This window comes from Gymnodraco acuticeps, unplaced genomic scaffold (genome assembly GCF_902827175.1).
Source record: "Gymnodraco acuticeps unplaced genomic scaffold, fGymAcu1.1, whole genome shotgun sequence".
NCBI lineage: Eukaryota > Metazoa > Chordata > Actinopteri > Perciformes > Bathydraconidae > Gymnodraco > Gymnodraco acuticeps.
The window spans coordinates 6,576,716-6,592,822 of NW_022990271.1; the positions used below are offsets into that span (position 1 = coordinate 6,576,716).

General features: G+C 42.8%; 1 protein-coding gene across 3 annotated transcripts in view; it reads right to left on the reverse strand.

Moving 5' to 3' along the window:
* LOC117549341 (E3 SUMO-protein ligase PIAS1-like) overlaps positions 1-16,107 on the reverse strand; it is a 59,470-nt gene that overhangs the window by 6,722 nt on the left and 36,641 nt on the right. For all 3 annotated transcript variants that reach the window (XM_034221180.1, XM_034221181.1, XM_034221182.1), the window contains exons 3-12: positions 15,029-15,113; positions 14,783-14,921; positions 14,525-14,659; positions 7,061-7,166; positions 5,500-5,573; positions 4,813-4,973; positions 3,695-3,831; positions 3,089-3,308; positions 1,573-1,712; positions 1,307-1,347 (exon numbers count right to left, since the gene is read on the reverse strand). In XM_034221180.1, coding sequence (XP_034077071.1) covers positions 1,307-1,347; positions 1,573-1,712; positions 3,089-3,308; positions 3,695-3,831; positions 4,813-4,973; positions 5,500-5,573; positions 7,061-7,166; positions 14,525-14,659; positions 14,783-14,921; positions 15,029-15,113 — 1,238 coding nt within the window. The remainder of the gene's footprint in view (positions 1-1,306; positions 1,348-1,572; positions 1,713-3,088; positions 3,309-3,694; positions 3,832-4,812; positions 4,974-5,499; positions 5,574-7,060; positions 7,167-14,524; positions 14,660-14,782; positions 14,922-15,028; positions 15,114-16,107) is intronic.

Sequence of the window (16,107 nt, forward strand, 5' to 3'; positions counted from 1 at the left end):
TCTTTATTTCATTCTGAAGCGTTCAACTCTGCATGAAAGATCTTTGCTCACTGCAGAGAGGAGGTTTTTCATCAGATAACACTTTGACGATTCTGATTTGTTTTTCATGTAGATAGGATTACTTAAAATATAGTACCTTATATTTCATCTTTTTTCCCTTTAGACCCTTGCGGTTTATTCTTAAAAACCCTTACACGCCCCCCATTTTCCCTCTGCTGGTCTATGGCCTTGTAGAGGGTAACGGGGTACAGAGTCGCTTAGATAAGCGGGGGAGTGCATCTGACGAAGAGATAGGTTGTTGTGCTCCCTATCTCTGTTTCTTATCCTATATCTAATAGAACTGCTCGGGTCTTGATAGATTGAGTGGGGAAGTTCATGAGATCTTTCTAGAGGGTTATCAAGAATAACTTTTATCCAATGACCTTTTCCCTCTCTGTCTGTGTCTGTGTATTCTCTTGTTCCGATTAACCCAGCCAAATCTTTCTTCTTGTTTTGTGTCTATATCTACGCCGGGATCCGGAGTCGAGGCTGATCCTCTTGCTGTAGTCCTGTGTCTTGGATCCTCTATCCTGAGTTCTGGATTAAGTCATGGACTTCGGGTCGTGGCTGAACCTGTCTCTGCGGTCCTGCCTTGGGTCTCGCCATGCTGCTTCCCTGATGGCTTCCTCAGGATTGTAGCTGACATCCTCGTGGATTCATCTTCTTATTACAGACACATGCATTTCCTAACATTCGGTCTATATGCTGTAAAATGTATTATCTCTTCGATTTACACACGGCATCTATTGCACGTCTGTCCGTCCTGGGAGAGGGATCCCTCCTCTGTTGCTCTCCCTGAAGTTTCTCCCATGTTCCCTTTAAACTGTGGGGTTTTCTCTGGAAGTTTTTCCTTGTACGATGTGAGGGTCTAAGGACAGAGGGTGTCGTTTTTCTCATACTGATATTCTGAACAATCTGTGCTGTTGTATTTGCTGTAAAGTGTCTCTACTGTAGGCTATTTTTATTATATGTACAGCACTTTGGCTCGACCAAAAATCATTTATAAATGTGCTATATAAATAAAACTTGATTTGATTCATGTAAGCACAGTCAGTGTGAAACACACCGGCTTCTGCTTCACTGAAAAGGGGTAAACATTACATTACATGTTACATGCTTTTATCCAAAGCGACTTACACACTCAATACTGTGGGCAATCCCCCATGCTGACTGCAGTGGGGTTTGAACCTGAGACCACCTGATCCGAACACCAACGCACAACCCACTGCACCACACGCCTCCCCAAACTCAGTGATGTTTTACATACCTGATGATTGTCACCTTGAAGAAACGAGAAGAAGCTCAACTCTGGAAATCGAGCACAGGCAGAATAATGGTGAACATCAACAACAACCGATATCAAAGGTGCAAATGCATAATGTTTATTTAAAGTTACTAAAAGCTGGAGTTATATTATATAGCTAAATGTGTCTAATGGTATTCTCAACAATATGCATTTAATAAAACCAAGTATTACTGTAGATCGGTTATTTAATAAAAAAATGCAGTACATTTGACCCCTTAAACGTTTACCTGACAGGTCGTTGGGGGTGTGGTAGTACGGTCTGTAGTCCTGAATGAGGGGGGGGACAGGAGGGATGTAGCTGGTGTCCACGGCAGGCATGCTGGGAGTGCAGCTGACAGGAGAGGCCTGGTGGTGCAGGTTCAACACCCTGCAGCAGATACAGAGGAAGAGGTTTAGAGAAGAAGCAAATTAATCTATAATAAGGCTTTGCTTTCATTTCATATGTATTTGATAGGACAGAGGGTGTCTCGTCTCCTCCTTTGAACCTGGAAGCACAATCCTCTGAACAGTCACATGATTCATAAAAGTCAAATGAAGCAGCAGAAGTTTCCAGATGTTCATTATGTATTTTAATTCGTAAAGATAAAGCAGCTGTTTCAAAAGGTGTTTCGTAACTAATTCCTCAGAGTTGTTGAACATTGTTTCAACTACGGCTACATAGACTGCAAGTTGACTCAAAGCTTGTTTTTGCACATATGTGACTCAGATCTGTTTATTACTGAACAGCACAAATGATATGTAATCTGATCTTTTCAATTCTGCTTTGTCACTTAATATGTTATACTTGTTTCTGATAAATCATATTTAATGCATTATTTTCATATAAAGGACATTTTTGAAACTGTAATACCCAAAGAGTCTCATGAGAGGCGTGAATCAGAACAAGAGCCAACTCAAACGCTTCCTTTTTGCAGTTTGTAAGAAAATGAAAAAAGAGCGTTGACCCCATATTAAAAGTGAACTAATGTAAGCTGCAGATTACAAGTCAAATATTGAGCTTCCACTGGCTGTGAATCGTTTGGAGATGTAGTTCACGTTTCCAGATTTGTATATACATAAGCTTCCACCTTCTACATACATTGAAACTGTGCATCTCATAACATGGTCAAAATGAATAGTAACAGGGGCGCCCAAAAAAGCTCTTCCCCCTACCTCTGTTTGTCAGCTGGAAGAGGTTTCCAATCCTTCTGATCCTGAGAGGTTTGTGAAGCATTTCATGCTGTCTTGACATTTATATACATATTGAATTACGATTGGCTGAACTTTAATCCTATGATCCCGATTCTTATGTGCCATAAAACGATTGTGTGTTTTTTTGAAAGTCAACCATTTCTAGATGTAAAATCAAACTTCACTTTCTGAAAAACTCCTCAGTCAGCACTCTCTGCTTTCCTCTGTGGGCGCTGTTCATTTGTTAAAAGCAACTTGTGTGTTCAAGTGCAAAACTCGTGAATTTGTAAACATCTAAATTCATAAATACCCATCTGAGCAGCTAAAATATGCCTCATTTACCCATTTAACTAAATGTGCAGGTTTTTTTTTTTTAGCCTTTATTTATACGGGTGAAAATCTCATTGAGACACAGGGTCTCATTCTCAAGAGAGACCTGTTCAGTGGTAACACTACCACGCAAAGTTACAGACAGACAGGACACTAAACACAGAGGCAACAATCAAATAAAACATCGTAAAAAGTAATTAAAAATTCTCATTCACATGGTGTGTGTGTGTGTGTGTGTCTGACCCTTTGTTGTGTGGCGGAGAGGGCGGGGACATGGAGGGACACGGTCTTTTGGGCGGAGGAGGCAGTGGCAGCGGTGGCGAAGGCGGTGAATCCTGGCTCTCGTCTTCTGAGGAGCTGTCCAGTGTCAAGTCGATCACCTCCACCTTCTGTCTATTGCTGCTGTCACCGTGGCTGTTGGACGAGCCCCGATGGTCCGAGCCTGCAGACGTCCGACATGAACCTGGAGAGCAGCCGCCACATTGTTATAGTCACTGTGCTCATGTTTATCATTTCCTGAGGCTGCAGAGTGAAAAACAAACCACCGCTGAATACTGTAACTGTGCTAAAATGCAGACATACAATTTTCCCCTGCTCTCAAATGAAAAACAGTGTTTGTTACTATGGAGACAGGCAGTTTATTCAGTGGCATCATGATTGATGCCCCGCCAAATTAAAACTGACAATGCATACACAAAGAGGGAATAGAAATGCACGTTCCAGTTGCCATGTGTGTGTAATCCTAACTTAATTACTTTCAGGCTTTTCTCCCTGCCTTCATGTAGAAGCAGCCTTTCTGGTTTTTAACCCCGCCCTGTCCCCCTCTTCATCCCTCATGATATGCCTCACCATCCAGCCCGTTGCTATAGGAAGCAGAGGAGACCTCCTGCACTTCCCTCTTAGACCTCATGGGGGCCCAGCTGCCATCCTCCTTGAACTGGATCTCATCACAGTCCATGCAGCTGTTGAGGATCTCCACGAAAAGCCTGAAAACAAACATACACGTCATACAAAAACTATTTGAAAAAAGTATACACAAACAGAAATTGGTTTAATTCAAACAAAGGCTGAGCAAAGAATGTTCACTTCTACAGAAAAGGAATGTACGCTGTGTGGCGGCTTTCTTTTTGTCGCTGCTTTTAATTGAACTATTCATATCTTAGACTGCACTGTAACTTTTATCCATGTATTTTTTCTTTTAATGTTTCTTTTATTAGCTTTTCTTTTTAATGATGCCATTTTCTTAATGTCTTTCATTTTTTGTAAAGCACTTTGAATTGCCTTGTGTTGAAAAGTGCTATATAAATAAACTTGCCTTGCCTTGCCTTGCCTTGCCTTGCGCTAAAACATTAGCACTGTTCTTTTAGTGAGATAATAAACACCTTTCTTTTTTATACCACATACTATCCCTCTTCCTTCAGGATTTAAAGATAGCCGAGTGAGTGTTTGTAACATAAACATATGCATCGAGGATGGAAAAAAAGAGTGGTTTGAAAATAATTGCGAAGACATGTTTTCAGTGACCCAGTTTCTCCAGTGAATTCAAGCCGACCATAGCAAATCCACAAGAAGGCATCACACAAACTTAGAGTCATCCTAAAGCAAATACCAAGTCCATTCCATAATGTTTAATCCTTCAAATGGCTTCAAAAGATGAGATTTAGATAAGTTGTGTTTCTGTGAAGCTCTAGGTTTTTACATAAATCACAATGTATCAGTGTAGAAATTGGCTAATGAGTAATGTAGTAACAAAAGTGTTAAGATCAGGTTAACAGCTAATAGAGGTTTACAGCTAATGCAACACAAATGAATGAGTGTATAAAACCCAAACATGCAGCTGAAATGCGGCAGAAAAAAAGCTTGTGGTCGGACATGGGGCCCTGTTGTGTTTTAAGGTTAATGGTTCTGAACATCTATTTTCTGACGGGTGGTTGAAGGATGGGGGGATGCCGGGTTGAGAAACGTACCCGTCGATGATGAGGTGTTCGTAGGGAGCCTTCTTGTCGCAGACAGGACACACCCAGGTGGGCTTCTTCTCGTTCATCTGGATGTACAGTGTGGCGTCAAAGCACTGCAGGTGGGAGCATGTCAGCGCCCGGCATGGGATCATCAGCCGCATCTTCCCCAGCTGCAAAGTACACACACACACACACACACACACACACACACACACACACACACACACACACACACACACACACACACACACACACACACACACACACACACACACACACACACACACACACACACACACACACACACACACACACACACACACACACACACACACACACACACACACACACACACACACACACACACACACACACACACACACACACACACACACACACACACACACACACACACACACACACACACACACACGTTTAGTCAGAGCATGAAGAGGACACACACAGCAGGGATGGAGAGCATGCATACATGTCACAAATATCCCAAACCCACATGGAGAAGGTGCATGATGGGGGAAGAGAAGACATTTGAAAGGTGGATGAGGTACACAACACATATTTGAGGGCATATAGGCAGGTTGAGACACATGCAAAGGAAAATAATGGACGGACGTGTCTTGGCATGACTAAATCTCTAAACACTGCTGTGAAGTCATGAGGAGCAGGGAGCATGTTTACCGGGCAGAGCAGCGACACTCGGAGGCTGGTCGTGGCTATTTCACTGTCTGGGTCTGCTGTGAGCTTCTCTTTGACTGCAGGAAGAAGGGAAACACACGCACACACACACACACATTCATTCATAAGTGAGCAAGGACCAGACAACAGGTTTGTACTTCTTGAATAGGTGATTTAAACCGAGGTAATGAATAATGTTGGAGAGAAAGAGCTCATCATGCTGTGTGGTGCTGACGTAGGCTTCTCTGCACCTGAAGCTTCTTATATCGCTCACACACAGAATGAGAGGGTAGATTTCTTGAGTTCATGACGTAGCGCTTCATGTACGCATTTTGCGCAGTCCGGAGCTGACAGCTCCATGGAGCCTGCCTGCAGGCGCTAATCTCAGGACACCCTCCACTCTCAGTACAGCGCCACTTTCCGAACAGGAAATGCACGCAAATACAAGCCTTTATATTATTAAGGTACAGCGCCACTTTCCGAACCATTGATGAATGCTTGTGTACACAAAAACGGCAGGCAAAACCGTTTTAAATATGTGTTTCCTGTGTGGCGAATATAGCTGCTTTATTTATGTCTGTATGAAGTTGTTGTGAGTGTGGAGGGAGCAGCTACAGGTTAGCTTAGCCTAATCGATCAGTGCACTACGAAGCCAGTGCTAGACAGTGACCTCGGGGGGGAGCCCCGCCGGTCATTATCGGCCGATATTCACTCTTAATAGTTTGATCGGTGCTCTCTATAAAGGCCGATCAGGAGAGCTGGATCTGATCGATATGGACATAAACGCGAGTGAAGTATAACCGGACGCAAGAGAGAGATCAGATCAGCTGCTGAGTCTGATGGAGACACGCAGCTCTGCATGATCACCTGAAGCTCCGCCCTCTGTTTAGCGAGCTGACCGGACTGCTCAAAATGCGTATATAAAGTGTCATGAACGCAAGAAATCATACCCTGGTGGGGGCGCGCTCATGTGATTGGCTTAGAATGAAGGAGACATCTGATTGGCTATAGATAGAAAAAATTACAAGTACGAATCGGCTGACCGTCAGGGGAGTCTCAAAAAACCCACACACGAATGCAAAGCGATCCGTGCACAGAAAGCTGTTTGTGTTTGCAGGTTCAGGGGATTTAAACGGAAAACAAATATGTGTGGATCAAAAATACATATGTAATTGTATTGTATTTACATGTATATGAAACGGAACACATTTGTGTGTGCATTGAAAAACACAAGTGTGAATCCTTCTGTGTGCATGTGTGCATTATGAGACTGTTCTGAGCCCATAGACTTTCTACAACGAAAGGCAAGTTATATTTAAACCAAATCTTTCTACTATTCCAATCTGTGGCGTTAATGGAATAGGCAAGTTATAACACTTCTTTTTTTTTACCAATTATTATTTGATTACAAAGAGAACAAACAAACAAACACACCAAGGAGTTTGAATGATGAATCCAATCTCAAATGTGTATTTGTCATGTCTGGCCAGTGCCTGATCAGCGTATATATAAGGTAAATATTGATCAGTGCATCTCTCTAAAAAAAGAAAAAGACCATCCTTACTGAGAGCTCTGGAGTGGTCGGGGTTCCTGATGCCTTTGGCTCGTAGTCTCTGTAGCAACACTGTGGACGACTGCTGCTTCACCAAGTAAACTGCCATGGAGTAACTCTGAGGACACACATTAATGCAGGAAACAATGTCAGCATGGGCAGAATACAACTTGAAATCCCACCCAGAGACGCTTTTTTGTTTTTCATTTTTTGGTCAAAGCTCTAGGCCAGCACAGAGAATGACTTCTAATGGTGTTACTGGAGGTGATTCAGCAGGCGGGATGTTTTTGTAACGTTAAGTCGATCCTCCTGCTCTGAGACAAATGTATGTTCAGCCATGTGTACGGGAGCACCGAGGAGAGGAAGACATTGGAGGTCAGCATGTACTTTCATTTTGAGATGGTTCGTCTACTGCCATCTGTAGAACAACCTCAAGCTAAATATAAGCAGTGCTGGAATTGGGCCGGTACTCACCGGTACGCAGTACCGGCACTTCTGGTTCTGACCCATGGAGTACCGGCACTTCTTGCTCAGTACCGGCATGCTGGTGGTACTCCGGTACTCATGCACCGTGCCAGTACTCAACACTCTCCCGCCGTTCTTATTATACATCCATATATATATATACAGCCGCCCGGTACTCAGTAGATGCGTCATGAGGTGCCGAACGGACATTCTCATCGCTCTAACCGCTGGAGTTTCACAGCGGCTGTCAGCTGTTTACTCCTGTCATTCAAACAGAACATGCTGGAGAGGGGGCGGGGCTTATCTTCTCCATGTAAATACTGTGGTGGAAACGACTATGTCAAAATTAACCTATTTGACCGTGATTTAATAGTAATACACGTTTCAAAATAATAATAATAATAATAATGCCGAAGTAACAACATACTGAAAACTGTTAGTAAAACCATGTTTTAATGCTTTACAATTTACATACCTAGATGCACGTGTGTTGTGTTTATGCAGTGCAACTCCCACCCAGTGGGTGGCTATGTAGAGTGATAGAACAGAGCAGGCACGCCCCCGAGAGAAGGAAAGCAAGTCACGTCACAAATTAGCATTTCTAAAATGTTAGCGTGGATTAATAAAAGTGCAAAAAGACAGCGGTTGTCGCCGGAAGAAACTTCAAATACAGAGAATGCTGTGCCTGTGTTGGAAATTGTGTCTGATGGGGAGCTTTCTTTGGTTGATCCTCCTGCTCCAAGTTCTAGTGCATTAGCATTAGCACTAGCTCCGCCACCTCCTCCAGAGCCTCTAAGGTTAGCTGCTGCTGGCGCAACTGCCACCACCAACACCGGGCAAAGCGATGCACCTGACTGCTGGACAACGGACCAGGTGCAATATTTTTGCAAGACCAATGCATGGCTCCTTCTTAAAGATAAGAAGCTAGGATGTCGGATATGCAGAGATGTCAAATCTTTGGGAATACACACTGGACAAGGACTGAAACTGTCAACTGAATGGGGTGAGTGTGCAGTGTCTCATTTCGGTGTTGACAAGGGCAAACAACAAGCTAGCCTGAGAAAAAAAATCAAAGAACATAAAGAATCACAAGCCCATGTAAAAGCTGCTGACATCCTTACATCTGCTTCACGTGAAACTATTCAACATCAAGTGCAGTCTATGCATAAATCTGAATTAGACACCACTATCAGAGTTTTTCGAACGGCATATAAAATTGGCAAACATAGCCGGCCATTCACAGACATGCCAATTGATTTGAATGTACAGAAACTGAATGGGCTAAACGTGGGCAGGGTTTTGCACTCCAATAAAACCTGTGGCGAAATCATCGACCACATAGCTCATGAGCTGAAGAAAAAATGGCAAAAGACATTACAGAAAACCAAAGAAAACTCTGTGTTTTGGTCGATGAATCTACCACTATTAGTGGTAAAACGGTGCTTGTTGTGTGTCTACGCTCAGCATTAGCTGATGCTGAGCCCGAAACGTTTTTTTGGGAGCTGATCGAGTTGGATGGAACAACGGCTGATGACATCACAAAGGCGTTAATGGAGTGTCTTGGAAGAGATTTTAACGAGGACTTTTTAGGTCAGTGTTTCGTTTCTTTTGCATGTGATGGGGCTTCAGTCATGCTAGGGAAGAGAACAGGCGTTGCTACCCAGTTGTGTAGTAAATTCCCAAGCCTGTTTGTGTGGCACTGCTCCAATCATCGTCTAGAGCTGGCAGTTGGGGATGTGGTCAAGGAGGTCTCAGGGCTCAATCATTTCCAGATCTTTTTTGACAAACTCTATTCCTTGTTCCATGCCTCCCCCAAAAATCAGAGGCAGTTAGCGCAGTGTCGGGCAGTCGGACAGCGTCTCCTGGTGATAGGGCGTGTTTTGTCCATCCGCTGGGTGGCTTCAAGTGAAAGGAGCGTCAGAGCAGTCTGGGAAAACTACCGAGTGCTTCATGATCACTTCACAAATGCTGCAAACGACACGAGCAGGGATTCCAGAGACAGAGCAAAGTACAAGGGCCTGGATGATGTGCTCACATCTGCAACGTTTGTCAGCAATCTGGGACTGATGTACGATGCGCTCACAGAGCTCAGCGACCTCTCTCGGCAACTCCAAAAAAGAGAGATGACACTGCCTACAGCAGATAGGCTCTTAACTCGAGAAATACGAGTTTTTGAATCCATGGTCACCATGCCTGGCCCACACATGACTACAGTTCATACAGCTCTAGCTGAGAAGTCCTTCAAGGGTGTTGCCCTGCGTGAGAATGGCAGGCTTGTACAGATTCATGCAGGTCAGTTTTTCCGCAGTATGGTAGAGAATCTGAGACACAGAATGACTTCCACAACCTCCTCTCATGTCAGCACAAGAGAAATCCCATTACATGGCCGGGAGGCCCGGGACAATCAGCTAATCCAGGACATGAAAGTTATCCATCCTGGAAGTTGGCCTGAAGAGGAGTTAGACGTACAGTATGGGGACGTAGAGGTGCTACGTTTGTGCGATGTGCTGAAAGTGGACAGAAGAGAGACTGTTCAGGGCTTTCGCGAATACAAGGAAACCAGGGCATCCCGTACACCTGCTGCCATGGAGCCTCTACTGAAAGCAGTCCGAACCATCGCTGTCTCCACTAGTGAGTGTGAGCGGGCATTCAGCTGCATGAACGATATCCTTACTGCAAAAAGGAATGCTCTCTCTGTCAGCCGACTGTCCAGCCTGGTTTTCATTAAATGTAATGGACCATCACCAGGACAGTTCAATCCGGAACAGTATGTGAGGTCCTGGCTGGCAAAGGGAAGGAGAAGTGCTGATGAAAGAGCCTGTCCAGCTCCAGCCCCTGATACTGATGTCCCCAAGGCCTTCTGGAGCCTTTTCTAACAATGTGAAGTATATTGCAAAGCAGCTCACCCAGTGAGAAGACTTTTGGCATAATGTGCCGATTTGTACAGATCCTGGAGATAGAAGGACTTCAGACCAGTAGCGTGGCGTGGGGGAAAATGTAGGGGAAGCCCATTTTTTGGGTCGGGGGGCGGTCAATAACGTAACCAGATGAGTGATTACAGCGCCCGGTATCATTTTACACACATTTGTATCACACAGATGCAGGACTTGCACACGCCTGTTATCTAACCGACAGGTCCGCACGCACTCTCCAGCTGAAACTCTCTTCTTATTAATTTAAGCATTTTACTTATTAATGTATGCAAACAATCACACAATCTATGTGATTTTTGGATTTACCGTGCCTCTCAATTGCCCGTGACAGGTTGGCAAGGTCGATGAATCCTGAAGTTGCCCAAGTATTGTTCAGGGAGCACGAATCCTTGTCAAAAAGAAGACATGGCCAGCCAAATAGACGCTGAAGTTTAGCGCTTCCAGTTAGCCACTCTGTGCGGACATAATTGTCCTCACTGAACGTCCGATTATCTCCCTTTTTCCTCTGTGTACACACAGCTCGAGTACGGGCATTGGCCTGTCATCTGATTTAATTTTTAGTTGCTGCTGTAGCGGAAGTTTAGTAAAGTTATGTTTGATTAAGTACGCCAAATCTCCACCCTCCATAATGCTTCATTTGCTTGATAATTTCTAACGGCGGTGATGACAGTTACAGTATTAAAACTGATGTTGATGTGATTTGATTGGATGGCAGTGTCCAATCAAATCGCCAGCCGCCAGCCGCCCCTGAAGGGAAGCTAGAGGCGGCTGGCTTCCCTTGGCATGGCCCTGACCAATCACAGGTTGGCAGGGGCATCACGTGGGCCTCATCTGATTGGTCAATCCCTCCATTTTTTTTCACCAAAGGAAGCCAGATTCGGCTGGCCTCCTCTCGCAACAGTGAGTGCAATCTACTGTTTCACCATGACATCTAGAGGGGCGCTGTTTGTTTCACTCTTTGTAAAATACTCAATGAGAATGGGGGAGAGACGGGCCGGCAGCAACACACAGTAAAGGAGAATTATCGAAACAAAACAAAGTGTTTTTATTTATTTATTTAAATTATAACTACAATCCGAAAAAACAGAGGAAGCCTGGCTTCCCTTGGCCTCCGGGAGAAAACGCCACTGCTTCAGACCAACCAGGGAGTTATCTGATCAGCTTGGTGTTCAATGTAACTCTTTACCATGGCTCAGACTTTGTGACTTGCAGTTACAGTTTCTCATTTTAGATTGTGCAAATTTTGCATTTGTTTTTACATGTTTTTTGTTCATGCTCTTTATCATTTTTCTGAGTTGGAAAGTTAGATTGTATCATAGTTTACTTTATACATATTTGTATTCTTCAGTGGTGAAGTATATTGCAAAGCAGCTCAGCCATGTGAGAAGACTTTTGGCACTTTTTCGTTTTTCGTTTTCTGAGTTGGAAAGTTAGATTGCATTCAAAATGTACAGAAATACTTAATTTTGTTAAAGCTTTTTATAAAAAATGCTTCTGACCAGAGCTTTGTTTCCTTGTCATTAATGTTGAACACCACCAGAGGGGCTCTCACCTGAAAGGTCTCTGCTTCATGTGTCTTCAGCAGAAGATCTAGACTTTGATTGCTATATTTTCAGTTAATATTGACCTTACTGAGCTTTAGCCATATCCGCTGCCTATCATAAAAAATGTTAAGTACAGTGAACCTTTCTAAAATATACAGTAGTAAAGAGACAAACCCACCAGCATTATAGTAGCCAAATTCTTATTTGTGGGCTGTATATATACAATTGACTTGAAAAAGTTGCTGATTTTAGAGTACTGGCACCTTTTTCATTCCAATTCAAGCACTGAATATAAGTGAGCATATGAGATAATAAAGCTATTGTAAGATAAATGTACATTTATTGGGTCTAAAAGGCGGATCTTATCAATAACTGTGCCTTGACTGAGCTTGCCTTTTGACTCTATACGGTTATACGCACAGACTTTCTGAAGTTTTATGTTTCATTACTCTACACTATTTAATGAATCACGAGTTGGGCTTCAAACTGCATCGCACAAATTCAACCTAATATAACCATTTAATCCCATAAACACTGCAGGCAAGAAGTGTAATTATTAGGGCCGGGACTTTAACGCGTTAATTAAGATTAATTAATTACACACAAATTAACGCGTTGAAAAAATTAACGCATTTTAATCGCACTTATTTTTGCACCGCGGAACGTTTCTCACTGGATGAGTTTCAGGCGTACCGATTATACTGGAGCACCAACTAACGTTCATGACTTCAGACAACAACAAACCACAGTGAACAACAGTGGGAAATGTTGTTTTAAAAAACGGACGGATGGAAGCGTCGATAAGAGCACGGTTGTGTGCAAATTATGCAAAAAGGAATTCACATATCACCGCAGCACATCAAGCATCACCTCAATGCAAAACATATAGCAGCTAGCGTGGACGTTAGCCTCTTTTATCGCGTTCACACCAAAAAGAGCCGGTACTAAAATTAGTTCATGAGAACCTTTTTACCCCCACGAAAGTCCCTGCTAGAGAGCAGAGAGCTGCAAGAGAGCAGGGACTTTCGTACGGCTCTCTTGTGAGAAAAGAGCTATATTTCTGATTGGCTGGGTGGATTGCAAACCACGCCCCGTAAAACTCCCAAAAAGTTTTGTGAAGCCGCCATTTTATTATCCTCGCATTAGCATTATTAGCATTAGCCCAGCGCAGAAACGCAGAGAGACTAACTTATGGCAACACAAAATAAAACATGGGAGCGGTGGAGATGAGGAGGTGTCGGCGTTCTGGCGATTTACTCGGAAGGCTGCTGGGACTCCCAGCAGCTTCTACTGAAGCCAGTCCCCAACTCCGGGGACTTTGGGCGGCAGTATACGACGTGAAGTGGTTTGCTGCCTGCCAGTAAACCCAATGCAGAAGAAGAAGAAGTGACGTCAGCGGCTTCATTTGCCTAATCCACCCCCAAATTCAAAGAGTTCTCATGAACTAAATTCTCATGAACCTTTGTGGGAAAAGTACTGCGGTGTGAATGCGCCTAATGGTATACTAAAATCCATGTGAAAAAAATTGCTTCTCACTGTTCTCAGGTCAAATATTTATATGTGATTAAAAATGCGATTAATTTCGATTAATTAATTACAAAGCCTCTAATTAATTAGATTAATTTTTTTAATCGAGTCCCGGCCCTAGTAATTATAGAATATAAGTCTGCTTTAAGTGTACATTCATTTCCTACAAACTTCAAAAACAACATGTAATCATCCACTCTCAGTACATTGCCACTTTCCGAACAGGAAATGCACGCAAATACAATCTTTTATATTATTAAGGTACAGCGCCACTTTCCGAACCATTGATGAATGCTTGTGTACACAAAAACGGCAGGCAAAACCGTTTTAAATATGTGTTTCCTGTGTGGCGAATACAGCTGCTTTATTTCCCATATCAGGGTTAACAAGAATATGCATCAGCAACTTCCTTAAGATAAAGAGGTCATATTAATATATTGCGTTATATAAAAGGCGTGTAAAGCCTGGACGGTATAGATTCAAATCAAATCAATAGATGAAATTATAAATCAGTGATTGTCTCATTACCATAACTGGAAAGATCTGATTGAAGATGATAATCAGCGATGCAAACAATTGCTCAGTCTCAACATTAAGTATATAAAATGACGAAAAAGAACCATCATCAGTAACCGAAGTCTGAAGTGATGTCTCCAACCCCAACAACATAGTCAGCCAGCAAATCAATATATTTAAGTAGCCATTGGCAGCGAATGTTTAGTCATCCTACTTACATTGATATAGTTACATTTAAACTTGGTGTAAATACTTGTCTTTAGCATCCTTTTGAATCCTAAATTGTTTCATAAAAATACTTATTTTTTATTATCCATATTTCTTTTTTTTACCTACTTTGCAACTTTTTTTTTTAGATTGTCTATGTTCGCACCACCAGATACCAAAGCAAATTCCTTGTATGTGTAAACGTACCTGGCAATAAACTTGATTCTGATTGTTACCTACTAACTGTCATTGGTATGAAATTGTTCCTTGACTCTGGTTCTTACCCTTCCGATCTCAGCGGTCCACGACACCACGATGGTGTTGGGCACGGTGGTGGACAGTCTGACCAGAGAGGTAATGTTGATGGGCCGGCTCGGCCGCTTGGGCTCTACGCCGTTTTTGGTTGGAGGAAGATAACCCTACATGAATATCAGAGGGGAAAGGATGAATATTAGCATTTCTGTTGTGTTTATTAAAAAGTCAAATAGTAATGAGAATGGGTTCAACACTAGCATGCGAGAGTTACTGAGAGTACTCCTCACCGGAAGGTTACATGGCTTCCCGTTGACTTTCACACACAGATTGGGTGGAAAATGGTCTTCCTGAGGACAGCTCGTCTCCGACAGGCAAAACCGCAACTGAACTTGAACTGAGAAATCACATGTGGTCCCCGAGATGTCCCTTCGAGCACAGGAATACAAATATCACCACATATCTACAGAAATCATGCTCAAGTATGAATTATTCATGAACAGCATGCTGCACTGACGGAGCGGTGTTCATCTTACATCGAGCTGCTGATCTGCTGGACTTGTTGTGGCGTTAATGCAAAGGCGAAACACGTCTCCTGAAATCGCTGGCTGTTGTCTGACGCTGCAGAGACAGGAAGACAGGAAGGAGAGATATGTTTAATACCCGGGAAAATCACATACAAGTTTTGTACTTAATGAAATTGTCAGTGACCCAGAAAGAGGGAGTTGAAGAAGACAAAGCCTCAGCAAATGAGACCAAGCATTAAAGTTCAAGTAAAATACAGTTAGTCAAAGTTTTTAATCTACAGAAGTAAACATTAAAAGAAGACAAAAAAGGAAAAATGTGTGCACAGCTATGCATTACTGAGGTAGACAGGCATCCAATTAGTAAGAGCTTAAGAACACCTGGACGTCAAAACCACCTCGCACAGAGGTGAAATAGAAGGGTGTGTGTGTGTGCGTGTGTGACTGTCTGTGATTGGGTGTGTGTGTTCTATTTATAGGCCCACTGAGAGGTCCTGGAAATAACTGGTGTGCTAAAACAGCCTCCACTGAAGAGACAGCAAGTTTGCAAAGGCCAGAAAAGTTTGAGTGTACATGTTAGACCGAGGTTAGCATGTAACGAAGAGCTATACGGTTTGAGACCTGGTGGTGTTTTGCTATTTGTACTTAAAGGTAAAGGACAACCTTCTAGTAAATAAGCGTATTCACTTTCTCACTGAGTATTGGATGAAAACATTGCATCCGCTATTGTTTCTGCTCAGGATGAAGCTAAAGGTTTAAAGCAATTAGCTTAGCAATACGACTGGAATCAGGTAGCAACAGCTAGCTTGGCTCTGTCCAAAGGTAAACAAATATATTTAGTGTTTGATCTGGCACTATGTCAGTCATTTCCGTAGCTTCCTCTTTTAGGTGCACTTATTAAAGAGGATGTCCTGAACAGAGAACATTGAAAATACAGACAGAGGGCAGGGTCTCTGCAGATACTGACTTAGTAAAGATTTAGGTTTTTTGTATAAAACTATACATTATTTATTCACGTCACACAAAACATTTACAGGATACATTTTTCTACCGACAGGACATATGTTATGTTCTAAGTGTATATATATATA